Source organism: Eretmochelys imbricata, chromosome 14 (assembly GCF_965152235.1).
Source record: "Eretmochelys imbricata isolate rEreImb1 chromosome 14, rEreImb1.hap1, whole genome shotgun sequence".
Classification (NCBI taxonomy): Eukaryota; Metazoa; Chordata; order Testudines; family Cheloniidae; genus Eretmochelys; species Eretmochelys imbricata.
This window is the reverse complement of record NC_135585.1, coordinates 42,741,690-42,760,337: the sequence shown is the minus strand read 5'-3', so window position 1 is coordinate 42,760,337 and position 18,648 is coordinate 42,741,690. Positions and strand designations below refer to the sequence as shown.

The 18,648-nt window shown below is 46.2% G+C and overlaps 2 protein-coding genes across 2 annotated transcripts; both read right to left on the bottom strand.

Moving 5' to 3' along the window:
* Positions 1-560: 560 nt before the first annotated feature.
* LOC144274867 (olfactory receptor 6N1-like) lies at positions 561-1,517 on the bottom strand. Its single transcript, XM_077833966.1, has one exon. The coding sequence runs from the start codon at positions 1,515-1,517 to the stop codon at positions 561-563; it is 957 nt and encodes a 318-aa protein (XP_077690092.1).
* A 10,323-nt stretch (positions 1,518-11,840) lies between these two features.
* On the bottom strand, positions 11,841-12,815 carry LOC144274866 (olfactory receptor 6N1-like). Its single transcript, XM_077833965.1, has one exon. The coding sequence runs from the start codon at positions 12,813-12,815 to the stop codon at positions 11,841-11,843; it is 975 nt and encodes a 324-aa protein (XP_077690091.1).
* Positions 12,816-18,648: the final 5,833 nt, after the last annotated feature.

Below are 18,648 nucleotides of genomic sequence, written 5' to 3'. Positions count from 1 at the left end.
CGTGTGAGTCTACCTCTTTGTTTGCCCAACCTCCCTGCCTCCAAGGGCCTGGTGAGCCTGGAGCTGTTGCTTTCCCGGAGCTGGTCACAGCCGGGTGTAGCCCAGATAAGAGCTATAACGCTGTTCCTGGTGAAGTGTCCAGAGGTCACTGCTGGGACCTGGTTGTTTGCCTCCGGCCTCTGTGAGTTCAGTGAAGATGGTTGGTTTGCAGAGGGTTATGACGGTAATATGCACAATTTCAGGGGTGGCAGATTTCCCAGGCTTACGTTCCCAACTCTGCTGCACAAGGAGTTACTATTTTTATTGTCCAAACATTTATTTTGATCAAGAATGGCTTTTCTAAAGATCTAAACAATTGGTTACAATTTTGTCTCCATTCTGCCTAGTGCCCATAACTCCATGATGGAAACATGGTTATGGCCACCTCCCTCCCTGGTCCTTCCACTGAGAAGGAGAACACTGAGTGCTGAGATTTTCACTAGGACTTTTCAACTTAATTTTAATGGGGGATGATTGCTGAAAACATCCAGACAGCCTGAGGTTTTCAAAGCTAAGTTATCTCAGAGTCTCTGCACGTTTTTGCGAAAGCCACATTTACTGACTGCTTTCCTCAAAGTTTCCTTGACCTCTCTGTTTCTCAGGCTGTAGATGAGGGGGTTCACCAGGGGAGTCAGGACCGTGTAGCAAAGAGAGACCACTTTGTTTAGGTCTCTCAGTGTATCACGTTTCGGTAGCATGTAGACAATAATTAGGGTTCCATAGAAAATTGTCACCACAATGAGGTGAGAGGAGCATGTGGAAAAGGCCTTTTGCCTCCTGGTGGTGGAAGGGATTCTCAGGATGGTGGTAATGATGTACATGTAGGATGTCAGGGTTAGTAGGAATGGAGGCAGGGTGAATACACAGGCTAGTATGAAATCCGCCAGTATGACCTGGTGGGTGTCACTGCAGGAGAGCTCTATCAGTGGAATGGCATCACAATAGAAATGGTCAATTTCATTTGGGCCACAGAATATTAACTGTGATAGGAATAAGACCAAGATGGTAATAGCCCAAAGACCATTTAACCAGGAGCCAGCAGCCAACTGGAAGGAAAACCTGATATTCATAAGAGTTGAATAGTGGAGGGGTTTACATATCGCTAAATACCGATCATAAGACATCGCTGCTAGGAGATAGCATTCTGTGCCTGCCAGAGACCCAAAGAAATACAGTTGTGTGATGCAGCCACTGACTGAGATGGTTTTCTCCCCAGTCAGGAGACTGGTCAGCATCCGGGGCAGGATGGCTGAGGTGTAGCAGGTCTCTACGCAGGACAAATTCCCCAGGAAGAAGTACATGGGGCTGTGAAGATGCTGGTCAGCCACAATGAGCACCACAATGAGGGTGTTCCCAACCACGGTTGCCATGTAGATCACAAGGAACATCAGGAAGAGAAGAATTTGCAGGTCAGGGAGATCCCCGAATCCCAGGAGGAAGAATTCAGTGATGGCTGTTTGGTTTCTGCAGTCTGCCATTGGTTGAGTCTAGGAACAATAAATCTGTGTGACTGAATTAGAAGGACACAGAGTTAAAAGTTAATCAAATCTCGTGAATTAATTCCATAAATATTCAGAAACTCCCCTTCCTCTCCTGGTTACAGGCTGAAATTTTAAGGCTAAGTTTAGATTTCAGAGCAGAGTGCTAGGAAACTGAGTCTGAGGACAGAACATTCCTCTGATGGGGAAGAGGGTGTTCGACACGGATATCAGTGATTACTATAAAAGCCCATTTATCTGGTAGCCACATACTGATATGACAGATCAGATCATTTCTCTGTCTATCATATCCTATGTAGTGCCATACCAGAGCTTAACAAGGATGCTTAAATGCTGTATTTCACTTCTGGCAATAGCCAGAATCATTCCATGTCTTAGGAGTCAAAATCAAACATCAACTAAAATCTTGGACTGAGATTTTTCAATGTGGTCTAGAGTTCTTAGGCACCGTCCTGCTGTTAGATTTCTTTCCGTGAATTCTAACAATATATCCTGGTATATTAAGCATTTCAGTGCCCTGTAGGAGAAGGAATAATTTTCACCCCCTCACAAGAGATCAGTTCATGCCATAAATTATGAAGTGGAGTAAATTCTCCATTAGTGCCTGTGGTGGTGATGGGAACCTGGTGAGGGACTGGCAGTGCCTTTTCTGTTTCCCAACAGTAGCTATGTAGCAGTCATAAAATACAGCTCCTTGGAGGGTGGATCTTAAGAAGGGGCAAAACCAGGCTGATGTGTAACCCTAAGTGGGGAGTGACCCTCCCCACTCCATAATGAGTGTGGGATGATAATACAGGAACAGGAAAGGCCCTGGGGTGGGGTGGGGGAGGGGGGAAAAGATGCTGTCCCTAAACTCAGAGTCTAGAAACAATCTGGCATGTGTGATCTGGGTTAGTAAGACTCTATCACTACTCGCCACCCATTGGGGCACACACTGAGCCAGATCCTCAGCTGGTGTAAATCAAGGTAGCTCCATTTCTGTCATTGGGACAGTTCCTCAACTGAGGACCTGTCACGAGACATGAATCTCATGCTCCATCTCTGTGAAAAGGTGCTATGAACACTGACTGGCGCTGCAGTGGGTAGGAGAGGCTAAAACTCTTAATATTCACCTGAGGAAGAGCTCTGTGTAGCTCAAAAGCTTCTCTCATTCACCAACAGGAGTTGGTCCAATAAAAGATATTACCTCACCCACCTTGTTCCTCTAATATTCACAAAGCACATTCATGTCCCTGTGTCAAGGTTCCTTCCCCACTCTGAATTCTAGGGTACAGATGTGGGGACCTGCATGATAAACCCCCTAAACTTATTTTTACCAGCTTAGGTTAAAACTTCCCCAAGGTACAAACTATTTTACCTTTTGCCCTTGGACTTTATTGCTGCCACCACCAAGCGTCTAATAAATATATAACAGGGAAAGAGCCTGCTTGGAAACATCTTTCCCCCAAAAAAATCCTCCTAAACCCTACACCCCCTTTCCTGGGGAAGCCTTGATAAAAATCCTCACCAATTTGCATAGGTGAACACAGACCCAAACGCTTGGATCTTAAGAACAATGAAAAACCAATCAGGTTCTTAAAAGAAGAATTTTAATGGAAGAAAAAGTAAAAATCACCTCTGTAAAATCAGGATGGTAAATACCTTACAGGGTAATCAGATTCAAAACAGAGAATCCCTCTCGGCAAAACACAAAAACAGGAATATTGATTGACTGGGGATTGGTCCTGCTTTGAGCAGGGGGTTGGACTAGATGACCTCCTGAGGTCCTTTGCAACACTGATATTCTATGATTCTATGAATATACATTCCATTCAGCACAGCTTATTTTATCAGCCATTTAAACAAAACAGAATCTAATGCATATCTAGCTAGATTACTTACTAAGTTCTAAGACTCCATTCCTTTTCTGTTCCTGGCAAAAACATCACACAGATGGAGAGAACCTTTGTTTCTCCCCCGCTCCAGCTTTGAAAGTATCTTGTCTCCTCATTGGTCATTTTGGTCAGGTGCCAGCGAGGTTATCCTAGCTTCTTAACCCTTTACAGGTGAAAGGGTTTTTCCTCTGGCCAGGAGGGATTTTAAAAGGTATTTACCCTTCCCTTTATATTTATGACATGCCCCCCAAATCACAGATAGGGTGAAACGCTGGCTGTGATTTCTTCCTGGAGCTCTAGGAGAAAACAGAGTTAATAAGACACATGCACCTCTAAATGTACTACCAAGTATAAAAAGACTAACAATATTTTCCACATGTCAAGGACAATTTTAACCAGTTGATTCTGGGAAACTTTCACGGGAGAGTGCATCAGCCACTTTGTTAGAAGCTCCTGAGATGTGTTGGATGTCGAAATCAAAATCTTGGAGAGCTAAACTCCACCGAATATGTTTTTATTTCCCGTGGCGGTAGGAAGCCACTGTAGCGCAGCATGGTCGGTTTGCAGGTGGAAACGCCGTCCCCAAACATATGGGAGTAGCTTTCCCAGAGCGTAGACAATGGCGTAACATACTTTTTCACTGACTAACCAGTTGCTTTCCCTCTCAGACAGCTTCTTGCTGAGAAACACTACAGAGTGGAATTCTTGATCCGGTCCTTCTTGCATTAAAACTGCTCCCACACCACACTCGGACGCATCTGTGGTTACTAGGAATGGTTTGTCAAAGTCTGGGGCCCTTAGTACAGGGTCAGACATGAGTGTCGCTTTAAGCTGGTTAAAGGCCTTCTGACACTCTGGTCTACTGAACGGCATTTGGCTGTTCCTTTTTGGTTAGGTCTGTCAGTGGGGCGGCAATTTGGCTGTATTGTGGTACAAATTGCCTGTAATATCCGGCCAAACCTAAGAAGGATTGGACCTGTTTCTTTGACTTTGGGACAGGCCATTTTTGGATAGCATCCACTTTGGCCTGTAGGGGGTTGATAGTTCCTTGACCCACCTGGTGTCCAAGGTGAGTCACTCTGTTTAGGCCTATTTGACACTTCTTAGCCTTAACAGTTAGTCCTGCCTCCCTTAGGCGCTCAAAAACTTTTTGTAGATGTTCCAGGTGTTCTGTCCACGAATCCGAAAATATGGCCACATCGTCAAGGTAGGCAATTGCATAGTCTCCTAATCCTGCTAGGAGACCATCTACAAGTCTTTGGAAGGTGGCGGGTGCATTTCGCAGCCCGAAAGGGAGTACATTAAATTCATACAGCCCGAGATGTGTGGTGAAGGCTGACCTTTCCTTGGCAGATTCATCTGGCGGTACCCGCTAGTACCCCTTGGTTAAGTCCATGGTAGAGATGAACTGGGCCCGTCCCAGTTTCTCTAATAGTTCATCTGTGCGTGGCATTGGATAGTTGTCTGGGCGAGTTACAGCATTTAGCTTACGGTAGTCCACGCAAAAATGTATCTCCCCATCTGGTTTGGGAACTAGAACCACTGGAGATGCCCAGGCACTGCCAGAGGGGCGGATTACCCCCATCTGTAGCATATCCTGGATCTCCCGTTCTATAGCAGTTTTAGCTGGGAGACACCCGGTAAGGTTGGACCCTAATTGGGTGAGCATTACCTGTGTCAATGGAGTGGTATGCCCGTTCAGTCAGTCCTGGGATGGCTGAGAATGTTGGTGTGTAACTAGTGCACAGCTCCTGGATCCGCTGTCGCTGCATACGCCCAAGGGTCATGGAGAGGTTCACCTCTTCCACACCACCAGCACTTTTCCCTTCCTAGTAGACACCTTCAGGCCACTCAGCGTCGTCTCCTCCCTGGGCTGTAAACTGACAAACCTTTAATTCTCTGAAATAAAAGGGCTTTAGAGAATTAATATGGTACACCTTAGGATTTCGGTTGGAGATGGGGAATTCTATGAGATAATCAACAGCTCCCAGGTGCTCCTGGACCGTGAATGGCCCTTCCCACCCATGATGCTTCCATTTTATGGGCCTGGAGCGCCTTTAAGACCATGACCTGGTCTCCTACTTTGAAGGAACGCTCTCTGGCATGTGTATCATACCAGGCTTTTTGCTCTTTTTGAGCATCCTGTAGGTTTTCTTTAGCAAGGGCTAAAGAGGTTCGGAAGGTGTTTTGTAGGTTGGTTACAAAGTCCAGAATGTTAGTTCCTGGAGAAGGTGTAAACCCCTTCCATTGCTGCTTCACCAACTGTAATGGCCCCTTAACCTCACGGCCATATACAAGTTCAAATGGTGAAAACCCTAAACTGGGATGTGGTACAGCTCTGTAGGCAAAGAGCAACTGTTGCAACACTAGGTTTCAATCATTGGAGTGCTCATTTACGAATTTAAGTATCATGGCCCTCAAAGTTCCATTAAACTTCTCCACCATGCCATTTGTTTGATGGTGGTAAGGAGTGGCAACCAAGTGATTCACCCCATGAGCTTCCCAAAGGCTTTCCATAGTTCCTGCCAGGAAATTAGTCCCTGCATCTGTGAGGATGTCGGAGGGCCAAACTACCCTAGCAAAAATGTCTGCTCATGCCTGGCACACACTTTTAGCCTTGGTGTTGCTGAGAGCTATTGCTTCTGGCCATCGGGTGGCAAAATCCATGAAAGTCAGTATGTATTTCCTCTGGGTGTATTTTTCGGAAAAGGACCCAGAATATCCAGAGCTACTCGCTGAAATGGAACTTCAGTGATGGGGAGTGGTTGGAGAGGGGCTTTGGCCTGGTCTTGAGGTTTTCCCACGCTTTGGCATACCTCACAAGACTGGACATAGGTAGAAACATTGTTGTCCATTCCCTCCCAGTGGAATGACCTCCCCAAATGATCTTTGGTCCTGTTCACCGCAGCATGGCCACTAGGATGATCGTGGGCCAAGTTCAAGAGCTTTACCCGGTACTTAGTTGGAACTACCAACTGTCTCTGAGGATGCCAGTCTTCCTGGTGTCCACCAGAAAGTGTTTCCTTGTAGAAAAGTCCTCTTTCTACAACAAACCTGGATCAATTAGAAGAGCTGAGAGGCGGTGGGGGTTGCTCCGTGCCGCCGTCCAAGCTCTCTGGAGGCTTTCTTCTGCTTCCTGTTCGGTCTGGAACTGTTCCCTTGATGTTGGAGACATCAGGTCCTCATTGGATTGTGGACCTAGGCTTGGTCCCTCTGGAAGCGATGTAGGGGATGGGGCTGTTTCCGTTGACTGTGAACCGCTCTCCGCTGGTGCACTATGTTCGGGTTCAGGCTCCGGCTGAGCCTCTGGTGGGTTTTCGGCTGCTGCCGGTTCAGGTTTGGTGGGGCCCTCTGGTGTTGGGGTTGCAAGTACTGGATTCAGTGCTGGCAATGGGTCTGGTGCTGGTTGTTCCGTCGGTTCTGGTTCTGGCTCTGTCTGGGTCTGTGGGACTGGATCCACCACTGCTGTTGCAGACATTGGCCTGGGGTCCAGGTCCATCACCTCTGACCGGGTCCTGATAGAAGTTTCCGGAACAGAGCTAGGCATCACGGCTTGTTTAGCCTGGCTGCAGGTGACCATTCCCACCCTCTTGGCCTGCTTCACATGATTGGCCAAGTCTTCCCCCAACAACATGGGGATGGGATAATCATCATAGACTGCAAAAGTCCATGTTACTGACCACCCCTTGTACTGGACAGGCAACTTGGCTGTAGGCAAATTGAAAGAGTTGGACTTGAAAGGTTGAATTGTCACTTGGATCTCTGGGTCGATTAAATTGGGGTCCACTAAGGAAGCATGGATAGCTGACACTTGTGCTCCGGTGTCCCTCCATGCAGTGACCTTCTTCCCACCCACACTCACAGTTTCCCTCCACTCCAAGGGTATCTGGGAGGTATCTGGGCCTGAGGACCTCTGGGGTGATTCCAGTGCAATGAACTGTAATCAGTTGGGGTTCTTGGGGCAGTTGGCCTTCACATGCCCCTGCTCGTTACATTTAAAACATTGTCCAGCTGACTGATCACTGGGGCGAGGTGGGTTGCTAGAGAACGGTGTGACGGGACAATAAGGTGTCAGGAGGGTTCTTTGGGGGGTAGTTGGGGCCTTGGGCTGCCCCCGGTAGTAGGGTGTGGTCTGAGGTTGTCCTTTCTGGTCTCCGCTCCAACTGCGACCAGTTTTTTTCTTTTCTGCCACCTCCACCCATTTGGCTCCAATCTCCCCAGCCTCGATTACAGTTTTGGGCTTCCCATCCAGGATGTATCTTTCTATTTCCTCAGGAACACCCTCTAAGAACTGCTCCATTTGCATTAGGCAGGGCAAATCTTCTGGAGATTTAACACTTGCTCCTGATATCCAGGCATCCCAATGTTTCACAATGTGGTAGGCATGTCGGGTAAATGGCACGTCTGGTTTCCACCTTAGGGCTCTGAACTGCTGATGGGAATGCTCGGGTGTTAACCGAATTCTGACTCTCACCTTGGTTTTAAACAGTTCATACTGGTTCATGTGTTCCTTAGGCATTTCAGCCGCCACCTCAGCTAAGGGTCCACTGAGCTGCGGCCTCAGCTCTACCATGTATTGGTCTGTAGAGATGCTGTACCCAAGGCAGGCCCTTTCGAAGTTTTCTAGGAAGGCCTCGGTATCATCACCTGCCTTGTAGGTGGGGAATTTCCTGGGATGGGAAGTGGTACCTGGAGAAGGATTGCTATTCTGCTGAGCATTTGCCTTCTCCATCTCCAGTGTATGCTTCCTCTCTTTTTCCTTTTCCTCCATTTCTTTTTCCCTTGCCTCCATAGCTCTCCTGTGGGCAGCTCCCTTTCCTCCTCAGCATGCTTCCTTTCTTTTTCCTTTGCCTCCATAGCTCTCCTGTGGGCAGCCTCTTTGGCTGTTTGTTTTGGGCTTTGTCATGTTTGCCTCTCTGTTTTTAACTAACTTTACACCCGAGAGTTAGAAATAAAACAAACAAAAAACTTGGCTTGTAAAATTTTGCTGTGCTGTAACTGGATACCTATGTTCTCTGATAGTGATTGTCAGCCTACAGAAAAATCCTTAAAAAAAACCCTAACACCTTTGTTTCCAGGCAAATAGACAGAAAACCCCTCTAGTTGCTCTTAGGTAAAAGAAAAAAACTTCTTCAGGTCTGTGAAGACTTGTGAATTTCCCTGCAGGAGGTTAACTACCCTGCCTTTAGGTAGAGAAAACTCCAGCTCACAAAAGACAATTCCCTTTTGTCTCTGCTCTGACCCCCAAGCAGAGACAAAAAATCCTCTAACTGTTTGCAGCTTAAAACCTGCCTTCCAGGAGCCCAAAGGAAAATTTCCTTTTTAAAATCTGTGCTTCTTGTTCAAAAAAAATCTCAAATTGATCTCAAAATGCTTTCAAGTTAATTCCACTGCTCTGCCACCATGTAAAGGTTCCTTCCCCACTCTGAACTCTAGGGTACAGATGTGGGGACTTGCATAAAAAAACCCCTAAGCTTATTTTTACCAGCTTAGGTTAAAACTTCCCCAAGGTACAAACTATTTTACCTTTTGCCCTTGGACTTTATTGCTGCCACCACCAAGCGTCTAATAAATATATAACAGGGAAAGGGCCCACTTGGAAACGTTTTTCAATTAGTAGGGGAAGCAAAAGTGGATTGGAACCTGGGAGGCAGTGACCATAAAATGGTCGAGTTCAGGATCCTGACACAAGGAAGAAAGGAGAGCAGCAGAATACAGACCCTGGACTTCAGAAAAGCAGACTGACTCCCTCAGGGAACTGCTGGGCAAGATCTCCTGGGAGAATAACATGAGGGGGAAAGAGTCCAGGAGAGCTGGCTGTATTTTAAAGAATCCTTATTGAGGTTACAGGGACAAAACATCCCGATGTGTCGAAAGAATAGTAAATATGGCAGGCGACCAGCTTGGCTTAACAGTGAAATCCTTGCTGCTCTTAAATACAAAAAAGAAGCTTACAAGAAGTGGAAGATTGGACAAATGACCAGGGATGACTATAAAAATATTGCTCGAGCTTGCAGGAGTGAAATCAGGAAGGCCAAATCACACCTGGAGTTGCAGCTAGCAAGAGATGTTACGAGTAAAAAGAAGGGTTTCTTCAGGTATGTTAGCAAGAAGAAGAAAGTCAAGGAAAGTGTGGGCCCCTTACTGAATGAGGGAGGCAACCTAGTGACCGAGGATGTGGAAAAAGCTAATGTACTCAATGCTTTTTTTGCCTCTGTCTTCACGAACAAGGTCAGCTCCCAGACTACTGCACTGGGCAGCACAGCATGGGGAGAAGGTGACCAGCCCTCTGTGAAGAAAGAAGTGGTTCGGGACTATTTAGAAAAGCTGGACGAGCACAAGTCAATGGGGCCAGATGCATTGCATCCGAGAGTGCTAAACGAGTTGGCGGATGTGATTGCAGAGCCGTTGGCCATTATCTTTGAAAACTCATGGCAATCGGGGGAGGTCCCAGATAACTGGAAAAAGGCTAATGTAGTGCTCATCTTTAAAAAAGGGAAGAAGGAGGATCTGAAGCACTTAGAGGAGAGGAAAGTGATCAGAAACAGTCAGCATGGATTCACCAAGGGCAAGTCATGCCTGACTAATCTAATTGCCTTCTATGATGAGATAACTGTCTCTGTGGATGAAGGGAAAGCAGTGGACGTGTTGTTCCTTGACTTTAGCAAAGCTTTTGACACGGTCTCCCACAGTATTCTTGCCAGCAAGTTAAAGAAGTATGGGCTGGATGAATGGACTATAAGGTGGATAGAAAGCTGGCTAGATTGTTGGGCTCAATGGGTAGTGATCAATGGCTCCATGTCTAATTGGCAGCCGGTATCAAGTGGAGTGCTCCAGGGGTCGGTCCTGGGGTTGGTTTTGTTCAATATCTTCATAAATGATCTGGAGGATGGTGTGGATTGCACCCTCAGCAAGTTTGCAGATGACACTAAACTGGGAGGAGTGGTAGATACGCTGGAGGGTAGGGATAGGATACAGAGGGACCTAGACAATTTGGAGCATTGGGCCAAAAGAAATGTGATGAGGTTCAACAAGGACAAGTGCAGAGTCCTGCACTTAGGACAGAAGAATCCAATGCACCGCTACAGACTAGGGACCGAATGGCTTGGCAGCAGTTCTGCAGAAAAGGATCTAGGGGTTACAGTGGACGAGAAGTTGGATATGAGTCAACAGTGTGCCCTTGTTGCCAAGAAGGCCAATGGCATTTTGGGATGTATAAGTAGGGGCATTGACAGCTGATCGAGGGACGTGATCATTCCCCTCTATTCGACATTGGTGAGGCCTCATCTGGAGTAGTGTGTCCAGTTTTGGGTCCCACACTACAAGAAGGATGTGGAAAAATTGGAAAGAGTCCAGCGGAGGGCAACAAAAATGATTAGGGGACTGGAACACATGAGTTATGAGGAGAGGCTGAGGGAACTGGGATTGTTTAGTCTATGGAAGAGAAGAATGAGGGGGGATTTGATAGCTGCTTTCAACTACCTGAAAGGGGGTTCCAAGGAGGATGGACCTAGACTGTTCTCAGTGGTAGCAGATGACAGAACAAGGAGTAATGGTCTCAAGATTAGATATTGATTGGTTGGAGATTAGGAAAAACTTTTTCACTAGGAGGGTGGTGAAACACTGGAATGCGTTACCTAGGGAGGTGAAGGAATCTCCTTCCCTAGAAGTTTTTAAGGTCAGGCTTGACAAAGCCCTGGCTGGGATGATTTAGTCTGGGATCGGTCCTGCTTTGAGCAGGGGGTTGGACTAGATGACCTCTTGAGGTCCCTTCCAACCCTGATATTCTATGATTCCCCCTGCAAAATCCTCCCAAACCCTACACCCCCTTTCCTGGGGAAGGCTTGATAAAAATCCTCACCAATTTGCATAGGTGAACACAGACCCAATGGTCTCACCCTTACAACATGTTGCCACCTTGACCATTTTGTGTCTTTTTGTAACTTAAGGTTTGCCTAGAGGGATTCTTACAGCAGCCAAAGTGGAAGGGCAAGAAAGGCTATAACACTGCTCCTGGTGAAGTGTCCAGAGATCACTGCTGGGGCCTGGTTGTTTGCATCTGACCTGTGTGAGCACAGTAAAGGTGGCTGGTTTGCAGAGGGCTATGCTGGCAATAAGCACAATTTCAGAGGTGGCAGATTTCCCAGGTTTATATCCCCACATATGGTGCACCAGGAGTTAGTATTTTTATTCTCCAAATATTTATTTTGATCAAAAATGGCTTTTCTACAGATATAAAAATCGGTTCAAATTTTGTCTCCACTCTGCCTAGTACCCAGTTAAAAACTCCATGATCGAAACATAGTTTTCCCTCCCTGGTTCTTCCACTAAAATGGACAACACTGAGTGCTGAAATTTTAACTGGGACTTTTCAATTTAATTTTAATGGGGGCTGATTGCTGAAATCACCCAGGCAGCTTTGAAAACCTCAGGCTATGTTATTATCTAGGTGTATCTGCACATTTCTGTGAAAGCCACATTTACTGACTGCTTTGCTCAAGGCTTCCTTGACCTCTCTGTTTCTCAAACTGTAGATGAGGGGGTTTACCAGGGGAGTCAGGACCGTGTAGCAAAGAGAGAGCACTTTGTTTAGGTCTCTCAGTGTATCATGTTTCGGTAGCAGGTACACAATTATTAGGGTTCCATAGAAAATTGTCACCACAATGAGGTGAGAGGAGCACGTGGAAAAGGCCTTTTGCCTCCCGGTGGTGGAAGGGATTCTCAGGATGGTAGCGATGATGCACATGTAGGACGTCAGAGTTAGTAGGAATGGAGGCAGGGTGAATACACAGGATAGTATGAAATCCACCAATATGACCTGGTGGGTGTCACTGCAGGAGAGCTCTATCAGTGGGAGGGGATCACAATAGAAATAGTCAATTTCATTTGGGCCACAGAATATTAACAGTGATAGGAATAAGACCAAGATGATAAGAGCCAAAAAACCATTTAACCAGGAGCCAGCAGCCAAATGGAGGCAAAACCTGGTATTCATAAGAGTTGAATAGTGGAGGGGTTTACATATCGCTAAATACCGATCATAAGACATCGCTGCTAGGAGATAGCATTCCGTACCTGCCAGAGACCCAAAGAAATACAGTTGTGTGATGCAGCCACTGACTGAGATGGTTCTGTCCCCAGTCAGGAGACTGGCCAGCATCCAGGGCATGATGGTCGAGGTGTAGCAGGTCTCCAGGCAGGACAAATTCCCCAGGAAGAAGTACATGGGGGTGTGAAGGTGCTGATCAGCCACAATGAGCACCACGATGAGGGTGTTCCCGCTCACGGTTGCCATGTACATCACTAGGAATATCAGGAAGAGAAGAATTTGTAGGTCAGGGAGCTCCCCAAATCCCAGGAGTAAGAATTCTGTGATGGCTGTTTGGTTTCTCCAGTCTGCCATGGGTTGAGTCCAGGAACAATAAATCTGTGTGATTGAATCAGAAGGACATGGAGTTCAAAGTTAATCAAATCTCATGAATTAATTCCATAAATATTCAGAAACTCCCCTTCCTCTCCTGGTTAAAGGCTGAAATGTTAAGACTAAATGTAGATTTCAGAGCAAAGTGCCTGGAGTGGAAACAGGTTTCAGAGTAGCAGCTGTGTTAGTCTGTATTCGCAAAAAAGAAAAGGAGGACTTGTGGCACCTTAGAAACTAACAAATTTATTTGAGCATAAGCTTTCGTGAGCTACAGCTCACTTCATCACTATTCCTTTTGCAGGGGGAAGGATAGCTCAGAGCATTGGCCTGCTAAACCCTGGGTTGTGAATTCAATCCTTGAGGGGCCATTTAGGGATCTGGGGCAAAAATTTAAAAAAAGGTAGATGATTTACTTGGGGATTGGTCCTGCTTTGAGCAGGGGGTTGGACTAGATGACCTCCTGAGGTCCCCACCCTGGTATTCTATGATTCTATGAGTCTCAGTCTGAGGACAGAACTTCACTCTGATGGGGAAGAGGGTGGTCTACTTGGATACCAATGACTGCTATAACAGCCCGTTTCCATGGTGGCCAATTACTGATAGAGAAATGATCTGTTCTGTCATATCAAATCCCATCAGGTGACATACCAGAGCTTAACAATGATACTTAAATGCTGTATTTCACTTCTGACAATGGCCAGAATCATGCCATGCCTTAGGAGTCAAAAATCAATAAATACATCAACTGAAATCTTGTACTGAGATCTCCAATGCAGTCTAGTGTCCTTAGGCACCAATCTTGTGTTATAATTAATGGAAATAAATCTAACAATATATCCTGGTATATTCCGCCTTTCATTTCCCTGTAGGAAAAGGAACAATTTTCACCCCCACACAAGAGATCAGTTTTGCATAATTTATGAAGTGAAGTAAATTCTCCCTTAGTTCCTGTGGTGGTGATGGTGATGTAGGGAGGGACTGGTAATGCCTTTTCTGTTTCCTGACATTAGCTATGTAGCAGTAAAACAATGCAGCTCTTTGGAGGGTGGATCTTAGGAAGGGGTAAAGCCAGGATGATGTGCAACCCTAACTGGTGGAGTGACCTTCCACATCCATAATGAATGTGGGATGATAATACAGGAGCAAGAAAGGCACTGGGGCGATGGGGGTGGGGGAGATGCTGTCCCTGAACTCAGAGTCTAGAAACAATCTGGCATGTGTGATCCAGGTTAGTAAGACTCTATCACCACTCGCCACCACATTAAAAATCATGGAAGACCGGAGACATTCCAGAAGACTGGAAAAGGGAAAATATAGTGCCCATCTTTAAAAAGGGAAATAAGGACAACCTGGGGAATTACAGACCAGTCAGCTTAACTTCTGTACCCGGAAAGGTAATGGAGCAAATAATTAAGCAATCAATTTGCAAACACCTAGAAGATAATGAGGTGATAAGTAACAGTCAGCATGGATTTGTCAAGAACAAATCATGTTAAACCAACCTGATAGCTTTCTTTGACAGGGTAACAAGTCTTGTGGATAGGGGGGAAGCGGTAGCTATGGTATATCTTGGCTTTAGTAAGGCTTTTGATACTGTCTCACATGACCTTCTCATAAACAAACTAGGGAAATACAATCTAGATGGAGCTACTATAAGGTGGGTGCATAACTGGTTGGAAAACCATTCCCGGAAAGTAGTTATCAGTAGTTCACAGACATGCTGGAAGGGCATAACAAGTGGGGTCCTGCAGGGATAGGTCCTGGGTCTGGTTCTGTTCAATATCTTCATCAACGTTTTAGATAATGGCATAGAGAGTACACTTATAAAGTTTGCGGATGATACCAAGCTGGGAGGGTTTGCAAGTGCTTTGGAAGATAGGATTAAAATTCAAAATGATCTGGACAAACTGGAGAAATGATCTGAAGTAAATTGGATGAAATTCAATGAGGACAAATGCAAAGTACTCCACTTAAGAAAGAACAATCAGTTGCACACATACAAAATGGGAAATAACTGCCTAGGAAGGAATACTGCAGAAAGAGATCTGGGGGTCATAGTGGATCACAAGCTAAATCTGAGTCAACAGTGTAACACTGTTGCAAAAAAAGCAAACATAATTCTGTGATATATTAGCAGGAATGTTGTAAGCAAGACACGAGAAGTAATTCTTCCACTCTACTCCCAGCTGATTAGACCTCAACTGGAGTATTCTGTTCAGTTCTGGGCACCACATTTCAGGAAAGATGTGGACAAATTGGAGAAAGTCCAGAGAAGAGCAAGAAAAATGATCAACGATCTAGAAAGCATGAACTATGAGGGAAGATTGAAAAGACTGGGTTTGTTTAGTCTGGAGAAGAGAAGACTGAGAGGGGACATAAGAGTTTTCAAGTGGATGTAAGCAGAGTCAGGATGGGCTCCACCCTGACATCTGGTGGTGAGCTGTGGCAAGTTGTGGAAAAGAACTTCAGGGGCTGATCTCATTTGCATAGGCACACCCACCCTGCCTAGAATGAGGCCATAACTGCCCAAATGGTCACTTTGGCTGTTGTGGGATCCCCAGTGTCTCTGTTATTGGGGCGGGAAGAATAAATTGTTATTACCTGATTATGGGAACTGTGCTTGGAACTGTACTTGGCCTTTTGTTATGATGGAGGGACTCACCATCAACTGAGTAGCACTCGCTAGGCAAGGGACTTGGGTTCCAAAACTCTGTGAATGGAGAGAGATTTGAGACAGGTATTAGTACCTGGTGGTGTGGGTCCCTTTGGGAGGTCCTAAAGCACCCATTGCACCTCTGTCTCTCTCCACTGTGGAATGTCAGAGCTAATTTTGGGTTTATTAAGAGTCTTGCTACAGGTACTGTGCTGCATTCACTTTGCCTTTATGGTGCACCAGTACTATGGCTCCCACTACTATGAGCTGAAATCACTGAGCACTGTGTCAAGTAGTCGGGAGCCAGAAGATCTAGAGTGCAGCGGTGCTGTTCGTGGATAGGCTGGGGGACTGTTCGTGAGACGGCGAGCTGAGCGGAGCCGGTCGTGGTGGAGCGGAGCTGTTCATGAGACAGCGGTGTGTTCGTGAGACGGCGAGCTGTGCAGAGCGGAGCCGGTTGTGGTGGAGCAGAGCCGTTCGTGAGACAGCGTAGCAGAGCAGAGCCCTGTGGGGCAGTCAGCTTCAAGACACGTAAGGTGCCCCTTACCTCTTTCCCCCACACACAGGCACATTTTAGCCAGACTGGGGAGTAACACTCTGCAGATGCAGGAGAGTGAGTTTGTGTGTGTATGGGGGTGGTTTTTTGGAGGGGGGTGAGGGAGTGAGAGAACCTGGATTTGTGCAGGAAATGGCCTAACTTCATTATCATGCACATTGTGTAAAGAGTTGTCACTTTGGATGGGCTATCACCAGCAGGAGAGTGAATTTGTGTGGGGGGGTGGAGGGTGAGAAAACCTGGATTTGTGCTGGAAATGGCCTAACCTGATGATTACTTTAGATAAGCTATTACCAGCAGGACAGTGGGGTGGGAGGAGGTATTGTTTCATATTCTCTGTGTATATATAAAGTCTGCTGCAGTTTCCACGGTATGCATCTGATGAAGTGAGCTGTAGCTCACGAAAGCTCATGCTCAAATAAATTGGTTAGTCTCTAAGGTGCCACAAGTACTCCTTTTCTTTTTGCGAATACAGACTAACACGGCTGTTACTCTGAAACCTGTCACTCTGCAGATGAACTTTTGAACTCTGGAGCTGGACTTTTTTGGACTTTGGGTGATTTGTGGATTGCTGGACTCAAGAGATGTTTGGGTTCTGGGACTCAAGAACCCAAGGGAAAGGATGTGGCCCAATTTTCTGGGGTGGGTCTTTGCTCATGGTTTGGTTAATGAACACTAGTTGTGGTGTTTCCCCAATTTAATGCTGAGGTTGTTTACCTCATGTTATTAAAGATTCTCTACTACACCGAGACTCTGTGCTTGCGAGAGGGGAAGTATTGCCTCTTTGAGGCGCCCAGGGGGTGTGTAAGATTTTCCCAGGTCACTGGGTGGGGGCTCGAGCCAGTTTTGCATTTGCTTTGATGAGAGGGAGCCCCTGTGTACTGAACCCGGCCCTTGCTGCTATCAACTTGGCCTGGCAGAAGGGTTACATACATAAAAGGTTGTTAGAAGGAGGAGGGAGAAAAATTGTTCTCCTTAACCTCTGAGGATAGGACAAGAAGAAATGGGCTTAAATTGCAGCAAGAGCGATTTAGGTTGGACATTAGGAAAAACTTCCTAACTGTCAGGGTGGTTAAGAACTGGAATAAGTTGCCTTGGGAGGTTGTGGAATCTCCATCATTGGAGATTTTTAAGAGCAGGTTGGACAAGCACCTGTCAGGGATGGTGTACATAATCCGTAATCCTGCTTTGAGTGCAGGGGAATGGACTAGATGACCTCTCGAGGTCCCTTCCAGTTCTGTGATTCTATGCTTGGGGCTCACACTGAGCTGGATCCTCAGCTGCTGTAAATCAAAGTAGCTTCTTTTGTGTCAGTGGGGCAGATCCTCCACTGAGGACCTGTCACAAGACATGGATCTCATGCTCCATCTCTGTGAAATTGTGCTATGAATGCTGACTGGCACTGCAGTGGGAAAGTGAGGTTAAAACTGTTAATATTCACCTGTCGAAGAGCTCTGTGTTGCTCAAAAGCTTCTCTCATTCACCACCAGAAGTTGGTCCAATAAAAGATATTACCTCACCCACCTTGACCCTCTAATATTCACAAATCACATTCATGCCCGTTTGGAAGGTGGCATGGAAATGCAGTCAGGAAGATGGTGCTCACCTGAAACCACAGGACAACCCAAATGTGAAGTGATGAGCTCTTGTTTCTGGGGGTTCAGTGGCCAGGACTCAGGATCCTCAGCTGAGGTTCTTGTCACTCCTCTTTCTGCAGAAACTCGGAGATGATAGAATGGGGAACTTCTGTTTTCCCTGCCCCTTACTCCAAGAACAAGGGGGACATACAACAAAATTTAAAGGTGGGCAACTTAAAATCTAGCAAATGAAATTCTTGTTAACCCACTGTGTAAGTAAACTGTGGCACTCACTGTGATGCTGGCAGACCAAGTGCTAGCTCATGCCAAGGTCCCCCCTGTCTCAGTAGGACACTAACATACACAGCTGGAATCAGTCTGGCTCCCTTCTAGGTTAATATTGATAAAATGGGTACTAGAATTATATGGAAGTGTTTAATGTTTGACTCTGAATGCTTGTCAGTTGCTGCCTGCATTAATCTCCCCTGCAATGTCTGTTCCATATTGTAATTTAACATTTGAGTGCTTGTAGTGAGCTTCTGTGAGTATGAATCACCACACAGGAGAGGGACGATCATGAGTGTGAAGAGTTGCTCTCCCACAGACATTAAGCCTCTCCTGAAAAAGGAGACCCATCAGTACCAGGTAGGGTGACCAGATGGCACGTGTGAAAAATCAGCACAGGGGATGTGGGGTGGGGAGGGGTAACAGACACTTATACAAGACAAAGCCCCAAATAATGGGACTGTCCCTATAAAATCGGGACATCTGGTCACCCTAATACCGGCTGGGCTATGGGTGCATATTGCAACTGGAAACTCCTGACAACTGGATTGAGAAACCATCAACAAAAGGACTAGAGACTCTTATTGTTCTGCTCTCCTCCCGATGAAGATGAGTCATGCAAATGGATTGAGTTTGCAACTCAGAGCAAAGATGGCAGGAGGGGGATAAAAACCTCAAACGAAAGGAACTAGGGATCTCTGTGCTGCTTGCACACTTGGGGCAGGGTGTTTCTAGGCATTAGCA

Bases quoted from the DNA above. Each gene is read 5' to 3' on its own strand.
- LOC144274867 (XM_077833966.1), bottom strand. From the start codon at position 1,517: ATGGCAGACTGCAGAAACCAAACAGCCATCACTGAATTCTTCCTCCTG.
- LOC144274866 (XM_077833965.1), bottom strand. From the start codon at position 12,815: ATGGCAGACTGGAGAAACCAAACAGCCATCACAGAATTCTTACTCCTG.